The sequence below is a fragment of the Pan troglodytes genome, chromosome 8, assembly GCF_028858775.2.
Source record: "Pan troglodytes isolate AG18354 chromosome 8, NHGRI_mPanTro3-v2.0_pri, whole genome shotgun sequence".
NCBI classification, from domain to species: domain Eukaryota; kingdom Metazoa; phylum Chordata; class Mammalia; order Primates; family Hominidae; genus Pan; species Pan troglodytes.
The window spans coordinates 59,133,968-59,154,944 of record NC_072406.2 but is presented as its reverse complement, the minus strand read 5'-3'; the positions used below and the strand labels follow the sequence as shown (position 1 = coordinate 59,154,944).

At 41.0% G+C, this 20,977-nt stretch overlaps 1 protein-coding gene across 2 annotated transcripts in view; it reads right to left on the bottom strand.

The window, feature by feature from the left end:
- LOC107966694 (arf-GAP with GTPase, ANK repeat and PH domain-containing protein 9) overlaps positions 1–20,977 on the bottom strand; it is a 53,503-nt gene that overhangs the window by 8,958 nt on the left and 23,568 nt on the right. For both annotated transcript variants that reach the window (XM_054660111.2, XM_054660112.2), the window contains exons 7-10: positions 14,222–14,409; positions 13,784–13,852; positions 11,587–11,655; positions 8,892–8,926 (exon numbers count right to left, since the gene is read on the bottom strand). In XM_054660111.2, coding sequence (XP_054516086.1) covers positions 8,892–8,926; positions 11,587–11,655; positions 13,784–13,852; positions 14,222–14,409 — 361 coding nt within the window. The remainder of the gene's footprint in view (positions 1–8,891; positions 8,927–11,586; positions 11,656–13,783; positions 13,853–14,221; positions 14,410–20,977) is intronic.

The following is a 20,977-nucleotide window of genomic DNA, read 5'->3' as shown; positions in this document are numbered from 1 at the left end:
CTGTTTGCTATGTTTTCCATGATCAAATGTAGTTTGATTATGTTACATTTAGCACAAGCAACCCCAGTTTTGTCTGGTTTGGTCTGTTGGGGCCTAGTGCATGAGCTCAGTCCAAAACAATGGCCTCCCATAATTTCATTTAAAAGAATCCCCTTTTTTTTAGGTCATGTTCTCACTTAGGTGAGAGTGTGACCAAACTTAGGGCCTTAGCACCACTCTCAGTTACCATCATTGTGGATTTCTGGTCTCAGCATGTCATTCATAAGTTACGGTGTCCTCATGGCTGCACATTTCTTTCAGCTCTTGTCATTCCAGTTAAAGAGAGACCATTTGACATTCTAGAGATGTCTGCATGCAAACATTTAACACTTTTAAAGAGAATATAGCACACCAGAAAGACTATTATTATGACTATCAGTAGGATAATACCAAGAGTTTGGAGTGTGCTCCTTACCCGGGGTCCCCATAAACCAAACCACCTAAAATTAAATAGATCAAAGGATGAGCTACATGAAGAGTCTACTCACTTAACTAAGGAGTCTCTTCATTAATCCCCTACAACTAAATCTATAATATGTGATGTTTTCCCCATAGGCCATAAGTGCCAGCAGCTGTACAGATACTTCTGTTTAGCTAGTAACTTATCCAGATCAATTCTATTATTTAGCATAACTTTCACAAGAGAATTTAAACTTTATTGTGTAACCATAGCCTTTACAGTAGAATCTGCTTTAGAGCCTATCATGAGGAATACATTTTTAATCTTTGCCGCTTTTATTCCAAACTATGGAAAAAGGACCTAACAAATGATGCCCTTTTAGAAGAGTGAAAGCCTCCCAGCGATGTTCTCCTTAACCCATGATGTGGGTTAAGAGGAGTAAATCAATGTTCTGTTTCTGACTGATTATGAGGCAATGTACGTACCATTAAAGTTTCTCATCTACATTGGGCTTTCATTTTTGTCTATTAAGGTATAAGGTTATCCATGTATAAGGCTGGCTGCAAAATCCTTCACAAATAAAAGTATACCCCATAAATGCACACAAGAGAACCCTTTCACTTCTATTATTCATAGAAGCATAAGCAAGGGACAAATAATCAAAGATAAGAGTCTCATGATAGTAGAGAATTCTTGATCCATGATCTTGGGAAAACCTGTTCACATCAAGGATACCATCTTCTGGGGAGAAACCCCCCTGGTTAGCTTTTCTTTAAGGCTTCTAATGGGTGTACAGTTCCAAGAGTGTAAAGGGAGCCTTCTCAGTTGTGAGATTATGAACCCAAGGTTCAAGGTCCTGAAGTTTTGCTGTAGTGTGCATGCCAATGACAGTCTTTCTTTGATGTTCTCAGAAGATCAGTCTTCAGGTTCTAGTTTATGAAGGCATTGATTGTCCTCAGTGAACCATAAAAACCTTACTTTACCTGGTAAAAATACACTGTAGTATAATTATCTACTGCTATAAAGATGGCAGTGGCACCCCATCTGGAGCAGCCACTGCCGTCACATCAGCTACAGCGGTGAAACATGGTAAGGAGCTGGATACAAGTGGGAAACATGCCCCTTCTGAGTTGGTGGAGTTAGAGCTTCCTGGGAACAGTTGCAGCAGCCCAAGTAGTGGCTGCAGACCTGGGCCTCCCATTCCATGAAGCACACAGGACACCTGTCCTTCAAGATGCAACTACAGATACCCAACCCACGGCTGCAGAGTCAGGCATCTCTACACTCTTGGGGGCACAGGAAAAAAACCCAGGCCCTTGCAGACTTGGAGGTATCTTCTGCTCCCATTGCCTGGCTCCTCCCCACTCTTGACATCTGCTCTGATCTTGAAGCAAGGTTGTGGGTAGGCTCAGGTGCTGTTGCAGCCTGGTGGGTGTGCACATGCTTGAGGCAGTGCTGATACACCAGTACCATACTGCCTCTGGCCCCTGCCCAGGCTTTGGGCACTGACAAGCATGGGAGGGAAGCTGAGGAGATGCTGAGGGCAGCTTGGCACTGGCCTGCAGGCATCCTTTGGCACAAATAGCCTGGGTGCCATGAATGGCAGCAGGAGGCAGACAGGCTCCTGCACAGAAGGGGGTGGGTCCTTGGTGAGGCCTTTCCTTCAGGCCAGGATGGGTGTGAAGGCTGGGGTCTGGGCTGCCAGTCCCGTGAACCATAGTGTAAACTTGTGATGCCTTTTCTGGGGCCATCCATGGCCTCTCATCGACCGATCAGTGTGCATTTCTTCCTTTCTGAGACCCATAAAAGCCCCAGGCTCAGCCAGAACTGAGCAGACATTGGGACAACCAGCTACAGAGAGCAGCTACCCACTCCAGGGCCTCATCTCTTCTGAGAGATGCAGATATTGGGATGCCCAGCTGCAGAATGGAGGTGCCCACTCCAGGACATCCTCTGAGTTATTCTGTCACTCAATATAGCTCCTCTTTGCTCACCCTCCACTTGTCTATATACCTCATTCTTCCTGGAGGTAGCACAAGAACTTGGGACCTGCCAAATGACAGGACTAAAAATGCTGTAACACAAACAAGGGTGAAGCATGCCCCTTGCTCACCATGTTGTGGATGACAAGAAGAGAGAAGAAAAAAAGAGCTGTGGCTCTATGGGAACCCAGACCTGGGAGCTCCCCAGGCCAGAGCTGTGACTCCCGCTATGGGACCCTGTGGTTCCTGGAGTCTGCAAGCTTCCAGGTACAACTGTGTTCCCTTGTAACAGCCATGGAAGCTGCTTGTGGTGTGTCTGGTCCAGCCAAAGCCTAATAGTGAGCTAGCACTCATGCTGGCACCTGGAGCTGCCTGTCCCAGCTGCAGCAGCTGGTGTGCCTAACTGTGTTAAAATATTGAATGTATAGTATGAATTATTATCTAATAGTAGTATCTATTTTAATGTCACATATTGGTAAATATTGCCTTAATAATGATTATGAGTCAGGAACTGTTCTTAGTACATGTTATATCAATGAATCTTTTCAAATAGTTAATGTGGTAAGTGTAGACCAAATCAACCAATAATTAGCTAAGCCTCAGAGGATTTGAGTACTGTATCTATATTTACATGGCCAGTGAGTAGAGAGGTTGTCTTAATTCCAGTGATGTGACAGCAGTGATCTCATTTGTGTGTATGATTCCAGAATCACTGTGAGAGAATGTGAACCCATATTTAGACAATGTATAGTTCCCAGCAACAACTAGAGTCTTATCTTGCTCTGGGAGTGAAGAAAATATGCTATGATAACTTGGTAATATTGTAATGTGAAAAGCGTAAAGAGAATAACTCACAAGAAAAATATTAAATAGTTTTCTGAAGCAAGCTTCTCTTGTGGCTTTGAGATTAATGTGCTTGCATAATCTAAGCAGTGTTTTCCACAGAAGATTTTCTGTGTAAGCAGAAATTGGCTTAATTTAAGGAGGTACAAAGGATGGTACAGTATTTTGTGTTCACTACAGAGGATGGCTGCCATTTGTTAGAGCAGCAAAATTTTGTAAAGCTGCTCTGAGATTCTTTGAAATTCATTTATAACAACAAGACTGGATACTTTACCATCTGCTGCAAATGTTTCCTAGGAGATTTAGTTACTCATGTTCCCTACTTTCTGTAGTTTATTTCCATTCTGTGATTGTTTATCTTTTGAAATAATTTCAACAATTGAATCTGTTTAATTTGTCTGGTTCTGAGAAAACATTAGCTAGATGACAAACTTAACAGTTTAATCCAAAGGCCTTGAGTGGTATATATCTGCATGTGCTACTAAAGGAGTCAAGAAATTAACTATAGCTCTTAAACATTGAAAAAAGAAAAAGAAGGTAGGGGAGGGAATCTTGATAGCCACTTTGGTAATGAAGCAAAGTGAGAGAAAATAGCATCCTGGAGTTCAAAGGTGAGTACACTTAATGGCAAAAGAAGTGAGAACTGACCACCTCCTCATCCACATGGTGAGATATGGACAACTACCTCTTCTTGAGAATGAATTTTGTCAAATGCTTTTTCTGCATCTGTTAAGATGATCATGTGATTTTTTGTTTTTAATTCTGTTTATGTGATGTATCACATTTATTGACTTGTGTATGTTAATCCATCCCTGCATCCCTGGTATGAAACCCATTTGATCACGGTGGATTATCTTTTTTTTTTTTTTTGAGATGGAGTCTCGCTCTGTTGCCCAGGCTGGAGTATGCAGTGCGGTGATCTTGGCTCACTGCAACCTCTGCCTCCAAGGTTCAAGCGATTCTCCTGCCTCAGCCACCTGAGTAGATGGGATTACAGGTGAGCGCCACCATGCCCGGCTAACTTTTGTATTTTTAGTAGAGATGGGGTTTCACCATGTTGGCCAGGCTGGTCTCGAACTCCTGACCTCATGATCCATCCGCCTCAGCCTCCCAAAGTGCTGGGATTACAGGTGTGAGCCACCGTGCCTGGCCAGATTATCTTTTTGATATGCCATTGGGAACTACAAAACATTGCTGAATGAAGTCATGGACACAAACAAATGGAAAGACACCCCATGCTCATGAATGGGTAGAATGAATATTGTGAAAATGACCATACTGCCAAAAGCAATCTACAAATTCAATGCAACTCCCATCAAAATACCACCATCCTTCTTCACAGAACTAGAAAAAACAATCCTGAAATTTATATGGACCAAACAAGAACCGGCATAGCCAAAACAAAACTAAGCAAAAACAACAAATCTGGAGGCATGACATTACCTGATTTCAAACTATACTATAAGGCCATAGTCGCCAAAATAGCACGGTACTGATATAAAAATAGGCACATACACCAATGGAACAGAATAGAGAACCCAGAAACAAACTCAAATACCTATAGCCAACTGATTTTCAACAAAGCCACCTAAAACATAAAGTGAAGAAAGTAAACCCTATTCAACAAATGGTGCTGGGATAATTGGCAAGCCACATGCGGGAGAATGAAACTGGATCCTCAACTCTCACCTTACACAAAAATCAACTCAAGATGGATCAAGGACATAAATCTATGACCTGAAACCATAAAAGTTCTAGAAGATAACATTGGAAAAACCCGTCTAGACACTGGCTTAGGCAAAGACTTCATGACCAAGAACACAAAAGCAAATGCAACAGAAACAAATAGGTGAGACTTAACTAAAGAGCTTCTGCACAAGAAAAGGAACAATCAGCAGAGTATACAGACAACCACAGAGTGGGAGGAAATCTTCACAGTCTATACATCTGACAAAGGGCTATTATCCAGAATCTATGAGGAACTCAAACAAATTACAATTACAAAAATATGGAACCAGCCCAAATGCCCATCAATCAATGAGTGGATAAAGAAACTGTGATATACATATATATATATATATGAGGAATACCACCTCAGCCATAATAAGGAATAAATTCATGGCATTCCCAGCAACCTGGATGGAAGTAAGACTATTATTCTAAGTGAAATAACTCAGCATGGAGAACCAAATATCATGTTCTCTTTCATACCTGGGAGCTAAGCTATGAGGATGCAAAGCCATAAGAATGATACAATGGACTTTGGGGACTTGGGGGAAAGGCTGGGAGGAGGGTGAGGGATAAAAGACTACAAATTGGGTTCAGCGGATACTGCTCAGGTGATGGGTGCACCTAAATCTCACAAATCATCACTAAAGAACTTAGTCATGTCACCAAATGCCACCTGTTCCCGCAGAAACCTATGGAAATAATAAATAAATAACTAAAGTACAGCATTTTTCTCAGCAAACATGAAATAAAACAAAGACTAAAGTTCATATTTTTCAGTCTCCTTTTGGGCAGGACAAATTTTAGATATGTTTTTAAAGAATTAGTAACTTTTTTCCTTTTTCCGAGACAGGGTCTCCCTTTGTTGCCCAGGCTGGAGTGCAGTGGTGCAATTATAGTTAACTGCAGCCTCAAACTCCTGGGCGATCCTATGCCTCAGCCTCCTGAGTAGGTAATACGAAAGGCGCGTGCCACCAGGCCTGGCTAATTTGTTATTTAACCTTTTTGTAGACATGAGGTCTTGCTATGTTGACCAGGCTAAAAATGAACAAATCTTAATTAACTTAAATATTTCTAACATTTTGGGCATTCAGGAAAACAGCTCCATCTATGTTGTGAAGTAATGGGAAGCATATGGCAGTGGATAAACTTTGAATGAAAATATTAAACAAGGCCTTAGGAGAAAAGTGTAATATGCTCATTATAGATACATTAATTTAAAAAATTTTCTGGCTTGATAACATTATACTCAAATTAGACTTTGATTTAAACATAGGTCCTAAATTTGGATTAAATATAATAGATTGACCACAAATTTATTTCGTCTCCCTCCGGAAGCCTCATTAGTCATAAAATAAAGGTTACACCCATGACCAGCACAGAAGGTTGACAGAGATAATTTTTAATAAATGCTGAGACATAAAAAGTAGATAAAGGAGTGGTAAATAACACAGAAACACAACTTTGGTGAGTACAGAAAGTGACTGGAACAGAAGCAAGCCAGTTTGTCTTGCAGAACTAAAGGCAGGTTGTGAACTTACAGGCAAATGGCACTTCGGAAAGTAGGGTAAAATGTAAAAAAAAAAAGCCAGCAAGGTCAGTTGCAAATCTCTAACTAGAGCCCCAAGTCCACCTGTCCTTCCATCTGACAAGAAACTTAGATATGTGTTCTCTGGATATATCAAACCCGAGAATTTCTGGCTCAGAGATACCATGGCTTAAACCTGAGATATAAAGAAAACTGTACACCAAAAATGGAACTCCAACTTTCTTCGCTAACTCTGCTTTTCCTTTCCAGGCCTGCTTTTACTTTCCAGGCAGAAAATTGGGAGATCTTTCTCAGAAGAAACTGAAATGTCTTCAATAAAGATCCCCAGATAATACACTGAGGTCTCCCAAATGAAAAGCTAGTCAGGCTTCTAAGGCCTCACACTGAGTGCTATCAGTTAACAGAAATCCTGCTTCCAAATAAAGCAGGCCAGGGACCACCACACATTGGAGGGAAGCCTCCAAGAAAAGAGATCAAAACAATAGAAAAAAGGAATTGATAGGACCAGTCAAAATCAGGAGCAAAACTTTAAAAAAAAATCTTAAAACACTCTCAAAAAATATAAAATTCAATAGAAATAGTAGAGGATAAAGTCACAGAATATCCCAGAACTAGAATAAAAAGACAAACTGAAAAAAATAGAAGGGGAAAAATTAGAAATCAATGCAGGTGTACTGGTCTAAGCAGCCTAGCATCTGAATAACAAGACTATCAGTAAAAAAGTAACAGAGAAAATAAAAAAAAATTCTCAAGAAGAGATAGTCTGCAGGTTTAGTAGCCTCAATAAAATGAAAAGATCCCCAACAAGCTGTTATAAAATTTCAGAACCTTAGAGAGAGAGATTCTAAAAAGCTTCCGCAGATAACTAAAACCTGGTTGTAAATAACGTATCACACACTGGCAATAGATTCAAGAACAACACTGTAATAAGAGCACAACTGCAAAATGCCTTCAGAACCATACAATTTAGATTCAACCTAGAGGTGTACTCTCTATCAAAGAGAAGGGATTTTAACATCTCCACCTAGGAAAATGTGTTCAAGTACAACTAGAGACGATAACAGGACAGAAGGAAACACAGAATCTAGGACTCAGGCGATCCCACACAAGACAGCAGTTACGTGAGATCCCAAAAGACTTTAAGGAGTTAGCCCAGAAAAGCAGACATCGAGCATATCTAGGGAAACCCACGCTATATTGAACTAGGATGACAAAAGGCCAAAGAAAGTTGCCCCCCACACAAACATAAAAAGGAACAGATGTGTTTTCGCAGATGGAAAATATCTTTGAAAGGCATGTGATAAATGCTACAATACTTGGGGGAAAAACAGCTGTTAGAAAATAGGCAAAAGAATATAGTCAGAAAATTAGCTTCATGCTAAAAAATAATGGATGTGAAAGCAAACAGAGCACCCAGAGGCTACTTAACGATATTTGGATAGATAAACTAACGTAGGCTAGGAAAAAAGAAGATCCAGGAGAATTGCAGAAGTGCTCAGATTTCAGAACTGTTTCAGAGACAGGATGAAGGACATGGAATGCAGAGGCACAGTGAAAACACCATATGACTTAGCAGTGAATAATATTTGCAGAGTCATAATCATGTAAATATTACTGATTTAATTAAAAAGTGTGCTACAATTGGAAGAAACACAGGGAGAAACATAAGATCATGGTGTAGCGGGGAAGGTATGCTTTTACCTGCTGTGATAGAAAGTCAATAGACAGTGCTGGCAATTAACTTAGCTATTCTATTTTTGTTCTTTCATTAAAAATAAGATTAAATATTTAAGGCACTTTTTTTTTTTTTTTTTTTTTTGAGACAGAGTTTCGCTCTGTCGCCCAGGCTGGAGTGCAATGGCGCGATCTTGGCTCACTGCAACCTCCGCCTCCTGGGTTCAAGTGATTCTCCTGCCTCAGCCTCCTGAGTAGCTGAGATTACAGGCATGCACCACCACGCCCGGCTACTTTTGTATTTTTAGTAGATACAGAATTTCACCATGTTGGTCAGGATTGTCTCAAACTCCTGACCTCAGATGATCAGCCTGCCTCGGCCTCCTAAAGTGCTGTGATTACAGACGTTAGCCACCATGCCCAGCCTTAAGGCAGATCTTTTGAATCAGACTATTGAAATTTAACTTAAATGTCAGAAATCTTTAAAAGGTGGACACGCTAAGCTAAACACTTTTCTGGATAAATTTAATACTCAGGAAAATAGAAGAGATTTAGAAAATCCACAAAAAGAGGTCCATGCTACCACCGCCAGGTCCACATTGTAATTTAAAGAAATCAAGAGGACATCCTTTTATGTCAAACTATCAATTTCTTAACTATTTGAGTGTTTACTTACATGGTTTGTACAGTTGCTTCTTCTTATTTCTACAACTAAGGATAAAAAAAAAAACTGGTCACTTCTGATACAAATACCATAAAATAAAAGTAGTTGTTAACATCTTACTGATTACTCCTATGTAAAATGAGACAAAATTCCATTTAAAAAATAATTTTCAATAATTTATAATTTAAATTACCTGGCATGATTAATTTCATAAGTCAAATCTAAAAACTTAGTTTTTCATTTAGTTTACTTTTTGTTTCTATTACATACAAATGAAAGAATCCTCATGTACAAAAGAAAAGGGCAAAAAAATTAGGCCAGATGAAAAATTTAGCTAATAAAAAGTTTAACTGTTGCATATATGAGCCATGATCCATTAGTATTCTCTCATTCTGCATTTACACATAGCTTACTTTAATTATCAGACTCTAAGAGCTAACAGCTCTAAGAACTACTTCCTGACCAGACACCTATCTCTAGATGCAACAGAATCCCTGTAAGCATCTTGAACCACACTTAGTGGTTATCTACTAATATGTCACTAAAAACAAAACAAAATTAAAAAACGGTCTTTACACAACTGGAAAGTAACCTATCTTAATTTTTTTTTTTTTTTTTTGAGATGGAGTCTCACTCTGTCACCTAGGCTCGAGTGCAGTGGCGGGATCTCAGCTCACTGCAACCTCTGCCTCCCAGGTTCAACCAATTCTTCAGCCTTAGCCTCCTGACTAGCTGGGACCACAGGCATGTGCCACCATGCCTAGCTATTTTTTTTTTTTTTTTTTTTTTTGTATTTTTAGTAGAGACAGAGTTACACTGTGTTAGCCAGGATGGTCTTGATCTCCTAACCTCGTGATCCACCCACCTCAGCCTCCCAAAGAGCTGGGATTACAGGTGTAAGCCACAGAGCCTGGCCTAAATTTTGATGTTAAAATGAGTATACAAACCTAATTGGACATGGTGTCTGCAGCACAAAAAATCATTTTTTTTTTTTTCCCTAAAAAGAGGCCAGAATAATAAAAGCCCCAAGAGGGACTTGGGCCATGCTTTGTTTCCTACACTGCCTCTGCCTTTGATGCTGGAAGGGCCTTGTAGGCAAAAGTTCCTACCACTGAAGAGTGAGGGACATGGAATAGCTTTTCTTTTACTGCTTCCATGCTCTCTAGGTGTGAGAAGCCCATGGCTCTGGAAGGAACTGGGAAATACAATTCTGATATGTTTTGGATATGTTGCCCCTCCAAGTCTCATGTTAACATGTGACCCTTAATGTTGGAGATAGGGCCTAGTGGGAGGTGTTTGGGTAATGGCAGTGGATTCCTTATGAATGGCTTGGTCCCATCCCCATGGTAATAAGCAAATTCTCATTATGGTAATTTAAAAGACTGTGGTACTGGCCAGGTGCGGTGGCTGAAGCCTGTAATCCCAGCACTTTGGGAGGCTGAAGCGGGTAGATCACTTGAGGTCAGGAGTTTCAGACCAGCCTGGCCAACATGGTGAAACCCTGTCTCTACCAAAAATACAGAAATTAGCCAGGTGTTATGGTGCCCACCTATAGTCCCAACTACTCGGGAGGCTGAGGCAGGAGAATTGCTTGAACCTGGGAGATGGAGGTTGTAGTGAGCCAAGATAGTGCCATTGCACTCCAGCCTGGGCAACAGAGTGAGACTGCATTTCAAAAAAAAAAAAAAAAGAGAGTGTGGTACCTTCCCCCTTCCCCTCTCTCCTCCCTCTTTCACCGTGTGGAAACACCTGCTTCCCCTTTGCCTTTTATCATGATTGTAAGTTTGCTGAGGCCCTCACCAGAAGCAGATGTTAAAGCCATGTTTGTACAGCCTGAAAATCTTTGAGCCAATTAAACCTTTTTGTTATAAATTACCCAGCCTTAGGTATCTCTTTATAGTAATGTAAAAAATGAAGACAAATTCTAACCAGAAATAACTGACTCAAGATGGGCAAAGTCTACTCAAACTATAAAAACAAAGGTTACAAACTCCCGTGTTTTACTGTGCTGCATTACTTCACATATTATTATAGAACCCTCACTTGTATTCTTGCTGTTTAAGTCAACTGGAAAACTTGGCTGTGTATGGCTTGTTGGCAAATAAATGAGGATTTAACATAACATTAAGGGAAATAAGCAGGAGTAGGGCATGTTTAAATTTACATTACATCAAATGAAAAAGTTAATAACCTAAAACTTTTGAGTAGCATGAACTTGGATGTGGTAAATGAATGTGGTCAGAGGACTGTGTAAGAGGAGGCCCAAATCACAGATTCAATCCCTGATGATAAACAACTATGTTTTTTAATTTGTTTAAATGAAAACCAAGCTGAAGCCTAAGTTCTATCATTCATCTTTAAAATGTACTTTTTGGAGCAAGGGAAAAGGGATTATAAATAAAGATAAATCCATTAATTATAAATAAAGATAAATCCAAGAATTATAAAGAGAAATCCATGACTCCTCCATCACATGACAAATTAATTGTGTTGATAAAAAGATGGCAAAATGTATAAACAAAAAGGTTACATGTTTTCACTAACATCATAACTAAAGGAAAGTATATCACATATTAAAATAAGACAAGTGAACATGTGAAAAGGTGAAAAATTTAAACCAATATGAGTTTTTCTAAACACTTTCTATAACCTGATAAAACAAGAGCTTTTATTCTTTCTCTTGGCGGAAAAAACAATGTCGTCTCACCATCTGTTTGAGAGTTCCTCTGGAATATTGTGCTTGCCTCTGGATTGGCAGAAGGGTTAAACTCCAAAGCTATATGCATAGAGGAAGAAAAGAAAAAAGATGTAACCATTGATAAAAATTTAACAACTCGTTTATTCGACTGCTGCATTTAGGCTATTTCACTATCTCTACTTTGATTCTTATCCATTGAAATCAATGTATAGACATAAGATAGAGCCAGGCAAGATGGCACATGCTTGTAGTCCCAGCTACTCAGGAGGCTGAGATGGGAAAATCACTTGAACCCAGGTCAGGAAGTTGAGGCCAGCATGAGTAACACAATGACACCCTCCTTTATTTAAAAAAAAAAAAAAAAAAAAAAGAAGAGGTAAATTTTGGCTTTGAGTTGTGTAAAATCAACTTTGCATAAAATAAATCAAGATGGCAGTAAGTTTTAAAAGACAGGTCTATTTTATAGGCAAAATATAAGATGTATTCTAGAGCTTTTAAAATTTTTAAAAAGTAAATCCATCATATCTGTCACTTCCATTTCATTCTGAGGACACAGAACCTTAGTTCTCTTGAGTAGCTGTCTTCCATAGTCATGTGATATCTCTAAGTTTTCATTTCTTCATTAGCAATACATAGGGAGAACATACACAGGCCTTATTTGTATTGGAAAGGGCCAAGTGAGACATACATAAACTGTGTTGTAATCCTAAAGAATGACAATAAAGAGCCATTTTTGGGCTCTCATCCAACACTACCCATCTACTAACTCGTGTGTGACATCCATCAGGCTTTCCTAACATCACCAAGCAGAGTATAAGTTTACACAAGTACTTACATGCTTTGTGTAGAAAGGTACAATCAATTAATTCACATAATACATTTGTTTATTCTAAAGCAATCCTTAAATATCTTGAAATGTGAAGACAGTACTTCCAAGTTACAAAGTCACACTCATGAGTCTTAATTATCCTACCTCTTTAAAAATTAAGAGCCCAACCAAAGTTTAAATAGAAGAGCTGTAAGACATTTCCTCTACAGTAATGAAATCTCTGGCATTTAAATGAAACCAATAAGCCAACTGGATTTAATATGTTTATGATGCAATGTTTTCTATTTTGAAAATTTCAGTTTTTATTCAAGAACCATATTATTACCCAGAATTACTTTTACTTAGATTCATCTCTTTGCAAAATTTTAGAGGCAAACCAACTAATTGTTTTCTGTTTTCTACCAGCTCCCATCCCCTGCCTCTGCCAGCAGTGTAGAGACTAAAAAACTCCAACTTTCTTTCCTTTTTTTTTTTGTGAGACGGAGTCTCGCTCTGTCACCCAGGCTGGAGTGCATTGGCGTGATCTCTGCTCACTGCAACCTCCACCTCCCAGGTCCAAGCAATTCTCCTGCCTCAGCCTTGTGAGTAGCTGGAACTACAGTCATGCGCCACTACGCCCAGCTAATTTTTATATTTTTTTTTTAGTAGAGACAGTGTTTCACCATGTTGGCCAGGCTGGTCTCGAACTCCTGACCTCAGGTGATCCGCCTGCCATGGCCTCCCAAAGTGCTGGGATTACAGGCGTGAGCCACCAAGCCCAGCCAAAACTGTAACTTTCTTATCTTTGAACAAGATGCTATTGTCAGGAGGGGAAGGGACAAAGGGGGAGCCACGGCAACAAACACTCTTACAGGGAAGGTCTGACACTTTAACCTGCAATCTTTATATTACACATTAAAAGTCTACATTGACGTTTCATGTCTTTTGAAAGTTTTGACCATGAACCAATCCCCACCTCTCTTTTAGAACAAGGAGGTAAATAAAGTCTGTTAAGTCACCAGAATAAATCTGGAGACACATTTTCTGTTAAAGTAAGAATTTTAAAGTAATCAGAGCCTCATAGGTAATAAAGCGGCCCATTAAGAATACCATATAGCCTCTCCCGTGGCAACCTCCATTCTGATTTTAAATAAGAAATCCCCAAATATTTGAATAGGAACTGTCCTGAGATTTGGCTACTTTAACAAAGGAAACAATTAGGCACTTACCTGGTTCTTCACTTAGGTACCATCTGGATAGGTACAAAGAAAAAATAAGATGGGTACTGAAAAGTTGGGATATTTGAGTTTTTATTGAGAAAAGGAAGAGAGTAGCTCAAAGAAGCCTAAACAAAGTCCCACAGGATAATAAACAGAGCTACAGACACTGTTGTCTCACCATCTGTTTGAGAGTTCCTCTGGAATATTGTGCTTGACTCTGGATTGGCAGAAAGGTTAAACTCCAAAGCTATATGTATAGAGGGAGAAAAGAAAAAAGATATAATCATTTATAAAAATTTATCAACTCATTTATTCAACTGCTGCTTATTCGACAAGAGCCATAAATAAATGGTCCCATGCCAGCCTGGGAGAATGAGATGAGAGAGCAAGAACTGGGCGATTGGGAGGGGAGGCGAAAAGAAACTGACTGGACTCGGTGGGGAAAGACTAAGGGGTGGGAATTCAAGGCAGAGCCAGCTTTTATTCCTGGCCAGCCCCCGGGAAAGCTGGCTACAAGCAGAAAGGAGCTCGAAGTGGGGGATGCCTCAAAGGGAACCTTGGGGACAGCAGCAGCCAGAGGCAAACCGAGGGTAGATGGCACCTATCACCTCCTTACCTTCAGGCATCTCCCGGTCACGAACGTGGTGCATGTGGAGGTCCTCACCAACTTCAACAGTCACCTCAGCAGGCTGTACAGCAGCAGCCATGGGCGCTCCTGCCATCCTGTCCCCAGTTCCTGCCTCATAGATCTCAGATTCAGAGGGACACACCGACCCCTGCTGCTGGTCAAACTCGAGGCTGACACTAGGGTGCACACGACAGGTCAGTATGTTCCCCATGGGGCGCCTCTACTGTCTGCCACCACCTGTGCCTCTGCTCACAGCTTTGGCCACGCACTCCCGCTGTCCTAGGCCGAGGCTATGCTGCACTTGCAGAGATGGTCTTCCTGCTCCTCGCCTGCCCACCTCACAGCGCAGCCCCGGGCACCAGCCCTGGCCCCGGCCCCAGCCCCGGCCCCGGCTAGGGCTGCGGGCCAAGGCCCGCACCCTGCTGCCTCCCCTGAGTTGACTTGTCTGGGAGGGTGAAGACCAGCCGGCTTATTTAATAGGTTGTGAACCCAACAAGCGCTGAGAGACACAACAACTGCCTGAAGAGAGAACAGACGGAGCTCCTCCTCCTTCTGTAGTCACCTACAGACTGAAGCCCACTGGTCCCAGGTGGGAGCCCAGGCATGTGGCACACAATGCCCCACCCCACACTTCACAATGCCCTCCCCGACAGCTCACAGTGCCCCACCCTGCCTGCCACCCCTCCCCAACAGCTCAGAATGCCCCTGCCTTGGCTGCCCCACCCTGTGGCTTATGATGCTGCTGCTCTCCTGGCCCCTCGTGCAGTGCCAGTGGGACTAAGGTTTTCATTCATCACCAGCTTCCTGAGATTTTAGTCCTAAGAAAAGCACAGGGTAGTTCATTACTTGAAGCCATCTTCCTCTATGAGTTCTATACAAAGCCTCAGTAGAGTGGGTCCCATTAGCAACCAAGTTGAACAACTTTTATTTGCTGACTGAATATAGATACACCTGAATTGTTGACTGCTTTTGTAACTAAACACTCCTCTCCTGTCTTCCAACGAGTGGTCATTTTTGTCCGCAACTTGACCACAGCAATCCCTGGGGCCCTAGCTCTACTCTCAATAAAGAGTTATGGCTGTGTGTGTTGAATGACACCTTAGGACCCATCCTGCCTCCACCTCCTTCTCCATAAAATAGAAACCTAACTTGCCCCTCCAAGCTCTGAAATGCTGAAACTTACCAACTCCCTTTTCTCCCTGCTATTTCTTCCTTCCATGGCAGGGACTTTCAGGTTTTCTTTCTTTTACTAACAAGGCACTAAGCATGATTTTCTCATACAAAATCGAGAGCCATAAAGTGGCTTACCACAGTCCTATTTCAATAAAGATGAATACTCGACATCTGGCAAGTAGTGTGTGCCTGACAGTGTCCCCACTGTGCTATGCTCATTTAACCCTCAGAAACAATCTCATGTTACAGATTTTACAGAAGTTGTTGAGATGGAGAAGGTAAGCAACCTCCCCAAGGTCACATGACTGCTAAGGGTGGGGCCATAGTTTGATCCCAGGTAGTCTGAATTCCCCAATTGCTTAAGCATGAGTATCAGAAAGTATAGCAGTCTGTTTTCACACTGATATAAAGAAACACCTGAGGTTGGGTAATTTTTAAAGGAAAGAGGTTTAATTGACTCAGTTTCACAAGGCTGGGGAGGCCTCAGGAAACTTACAATCATGGCAGAGGGGGAAGTCCTTCAGGAAAGTTACAATCATGGCAGAAGGGCAGGTCCGACTTACATGGTGGCCGCACAGAGAGTGGGAACATGTGAAGGAGCAACTGTCAAACACGTATAAAACCATCAGATCTCAGCTGGGCACGGTGGCTCACACTTGTAACCCTAGTACTTTGGGAGGCCAAGGCAGGTGGATCAACTGAGGTCAGGAGTTTGAGACCAGCCTAGCTAATGTAGTGAAATCCTGTCTCTACTAAAAATACAAAAATTAGCTGGGTGTGGTAGTGCATGCCTGTAATCCCAGCTACTCAGGAGGCTGAGGCAGGAGAATCACTGGAACTCAAGAGGCAGAGACTGCAGTGAGCCAAGATCATGCCATGGCACTCCTGCCTGGACAACAGAGCAAGACTCCATCCCAAAAAACAAAACAAAACCCTATAAGATCTCATGAGGACTTACTGAATATCACAAGAACAGCATGAGGATAACTGCCCCCATGATCCAATCACCTCCCCCTAGGCCCCTCCCTCGACACATCAGGATTATGGGGATTATAATTCATGATGAGATTTGGGTGGGGACATGGCAAAACCATATCAGAAAGTAAAGGTAGAAGTCAAGCTTGGATGGGAAATGACATTGTAGATTATTATTATTATTATTATTATTATTATTTTGAGACGAAGTTTTGCTCTTGTTGCCCAGTGAAATTGTTTCTCTAATTTCATTTTCAGATTGTGTCTTGTAGATGTATAGAAATGCAATTGATAAATGATTCTGGCTATTAACCTTTTATGCTTCAACCTTGCTGAACACTATTTTTTTTTTTTTTTTTTGAGACGGAGTTTCGTTCTTGTTGCCCAGGCTGGAGTGCAATGGCGTGATCTTGGCTCACTGCAACCTCCGCCTCCCGGGCTCAAGCGATTCTCCTGCCTCAGCCTCCCGAGTAGCTGGGATTGCAGGCATGCGTCACCATGCCCGGCTAATTTTGTATTTTTAGTAGAGACGGGGTTTCTCCATGTTGGTCAGGCCCGCCTCAGCCTCCCAAAGTGCTAGGACTACAGGCATGAGCCATCGTGCCCAGCCAGATTCGTATATTTTTAAAAGAATTTTTTTTTACTTTTTATTTTTTTTTGAGACAGAGTCTCACTCTGTTGCCCAGGCAGTGGCACAATCATTGCTCACTGCAACCTCCACCTCCTGGGTCCAAGTGATTCTCATTCAAGTGCCTAAGCCTCCCAAGTAGCTGGGATTACAGGATCCCGCCCCCATGCTCAGCTAATGTTTGTATTTTTAGTAGAGATGGGGTTTCACCATGTTGTTCAGGTTGATCTCGAACTCCTGACCTCAGGTGATCCACCTGCCTTGGCCTCCCAAAGTGCTGGGATTGCAGGCATGAGCCACCACTCCCGAACAGAACAACATTTTTTTGATGTGGATTTTAAAATGCCTCCCCTTCTTTCAACATTGATTAAGTCCCTTCTACATGCCAGGCACTGTATGTGTGAAATAGTCCCAACTCTCAATGAGTGTAGGCAGATACACAAACAAAGGCTTAAGGAGGTCAGTTTTCTGAGACCATACTGCTGGACAGTATATGAACCTGGGATACAAACCCACCTCTATTTGACCTCAAATTTGATGCTGGGGTGGTTTTAATTTTATTCTGGGAATTTCAGTCATTCAACCATAAAAAGGTGAAAAGTCTCTGTCAGATGTGCGTGTAGTGGTCTGTATAATAAAGACTGAAAGAAGCAACCCAACCAATTAAGAGACTTTCTCTAAAGGCAGAGTAATGCTAAGGGCAGTGGCAGTGACAAAAGTGGAGGAAAAAGTCTGTGATCATTTGGGAGACAGAATAGGAAGTGCTTGGTCATGAGATGTGAAAGAAGAGGGGAAGTAGAAGGAAAACAGAGCTGCTCAGGCTCTGCTGGGGAAGACTGGGTGTGTAGCAGTGCCTTCCTCCTGGCCGAGAATGTAGGAAGAGAAATAGGTAAGGAGGAAAAGATAGTTTTTTACTCTCAGTGTCACATTAAAATGGAACTCTCTGGTCAAAAGTTGAATATAAATCTCTGTAGGCTAAGTCCATTTGTGACATCCCAACATATGTTTTCAAAAATAACATACACACTAAATCAAGCCATTAAGCATAACTGGGGAAATTTCCTAAAATTTACATGCTAAAAAATCACCATTTTTCATTTATTACTTTCATGGAGCAACTTTGAATCTATGGTTACAGCAAGTGAGGCACCTTGTATAAAATAAAGCTAATACATGAAATAAAACCATTTAAAATTCTATTGTTCTCAGAGAATGGAGAAAGCAACTGAAGCCATGGGTGTGGAGGTGACTGCCTTGAGAAGTTGTGTATAGTAAGGAGAACTGGGAAGAAAGAAGACCTGGAGAATAGGGTGATTTACACGGCATTAAGTGAAGCTTGCAAAAGTGAGCACTGGGAGTCAAGAGACATGTATGAATCAGGAATGGCTGCTCCTGTGAGTTGTTAGAAAGGAGATGATGCCTTCTTTTCATATCTATAACAGTAGCACCTAGCACAGTGCCTGTTCAATAGGTACTCGACATGTATTATCCCAATGCAGAGTCAAATTTTGCCAGGAAGGCAGGAAAGCTACAAATTAGCTATGGCAACTTAGTGATTGGGCTTGTGTGTGTGTGTGAGCGAGCTGGATGTCAGGCAGTGGGTAAAGTAGTGGACTGGAGGTGAGAAAACAATGACACAAACTCAGGGCTTCTCTTCCCAAGTATTTGGCTGAGAAGAGAGATGTAGTATTAAAGGGAGATATGTGGTAAAGGAAGACTTTTATTTCAAGATTCAACAAAAGCGTGAGTATACTTCTATGTTAAAGGGAAAGAGCCAATAGAGAAAACACATTTTTGAGGTTAGAAGAGAAGGAAGAACTAACGCAGAAGGGCCCCAAAAGGCACAGGTGCATGCAATCCGGATCAGGGACAGATTAGCTTTGGATTCCTACAAAAGCAAGAAGGGAGAAAGGACAATGTGACACTAGAGATATTTCTGGTAAAGGAAAGGTTTAGGAAAAGATCTTTTGATGACCTTTATTTTAACCGAATTTTTTTTTTTTTTGAGATGGAGTCTTGCTCTGTCACCCAGGCTGGAGTGCAGTGGCACGATCTCGGCTCACTGCAACCTCTGCCTCCTGGGTTCATGCCATTCTCCTGCCTCAGCCTCCTGATTAGCTGGGACTACAGGTACCCGTTACCATGTCCGGCTAATTTTTTGTATTTTTAGTAAAGACAGGGTTTCAACGTGTTAGCCAGGATGGTCTCCATCTCTTGACTTCGTCATGTGCCCGCCTTGGCCTCCCAAAGTCTGGGATTACAGGCATGAGCCACTGCACCCGGCTACAGACTTAAAAAAAAAAAAAAATACTCTGGGAAAAAGGATATTATGTATAGAAAAGTCTACACTTCTTGATACAACTAACTAAAAAAAGCCTGATACATTAAACAAAACCCAAATAATGTCTTCCCTAAAAGTGGGTAACTTGAAAAGCAATTCGAGCAAAAATCAAGGAGTTCAATTATAAATAAGTATATCAACAAAGTGAAAGATGGGTTTAATTTTTCCCACAAAAAGTTAAAAGAAATAACAGCAGTTTTAGAGGAAGAGGAAAAAATAATAAGAAAATTATATGCAGTTGCAAAATGTGTGACTATTTACAAACTCTAACATATAACTACAAAACGGACCAGAAGAATCATTATCATAGGAAGCAAAGGGTCATTTCAAAAATCAGAGGAGGGATGATTCATATTTAATTTAATTCTGTGGAAAAAATTTAAGTAACGTTTGAGGACAAAAATAGGTGATATGTTGAAATGCGGGAAACCACAGTGGAAGGAAAAATAATTCAAGAAAGCTCAGTTTCAGTAACCAGTATCTAGTAAAATCTTCAGGACCTAGAGGCTACAATCTGCATTAATAGTGTCTGAAGATCTAGAAATGTCATTAAATACCATTTTGGATAATTCTTGTAGACTTGAGATGATATCTACTTAAAGTTACAAAATAGAGCCCGTATTTCTGTATTCACTAAAGAAAACAATTGGATATGGAAAAGAAACTAACATGCTATGCCACAATCTCTAAAGATTAGGGAAGTTTCAGCTTAAAGCAAGAATAATCACAATAAAGTTTTATAACCCTTTGCAAGCATATATGAAAAACTTACAAAAAGCTTGTAATGATCTTTTCTTAAGCTAAGAGAACAGAAAAAATGAGAAAAATTAAATTATAAAATGAAACTTTGGTTTAGAGGTAAGAAACATTTGATGACAGTCAAGAGATCAGGGTTGTACACTGTATTATGTGAATGTTGTGACTCATTGGTTTCATCCTGGATATCATAACTTGACATTTTGTAAAAGTGATTTTTCATGGGAGTTTTTTCAGGTGCCCTATAAAGTCCTGTCCCATGAGAAGCGAATAATAGTTTTCCATATTCTTGAGATATCTTAATGAATAGCATCTTCTACAGTCTTCCATTGTTTAGTCCTTGGAGAGACACTCATTAGTGACTGTTAAGGTACCTGAGTTATTAGGTGCCTGTAGACTATGCCCAGTGATATGTGCATTAGGTACATGCTCCCTAGCTGCGTTGACACTGACTGAAGCTGTGAGGTTTCATAATGACATGTCAGCCAAATACATATGCTCAGATTTACCATTTATCAAGAGGTCTTCACACTATCAATTATGCAATTATCATTCTACATACAGGCAGTGATAAAGGGAGTAAAAAACCACAGCCATGGATCGGGAGACCAATGTACCTCCAGGAGTCCAGTGGGTCCAGAAGCCCTTTGGATGTTGGTCAGAGGCTCCTCTTGGGCAGAGATCACAGCAGCAGCCAACAGGTCTGGTGAAATCCTTAAGAGTTCTCATGGACAAAGTTTGTGAAGGCATCTTAGACAAGATCTTGTCTTTGCTGGTTTTATGATCCTCTGCAGATGGGTCTATTCTCATTATCTCAGCCACTTTTCACTTCCTATCAGTTCATTTCAGGTCTCTCACGATCCCAGGCAGC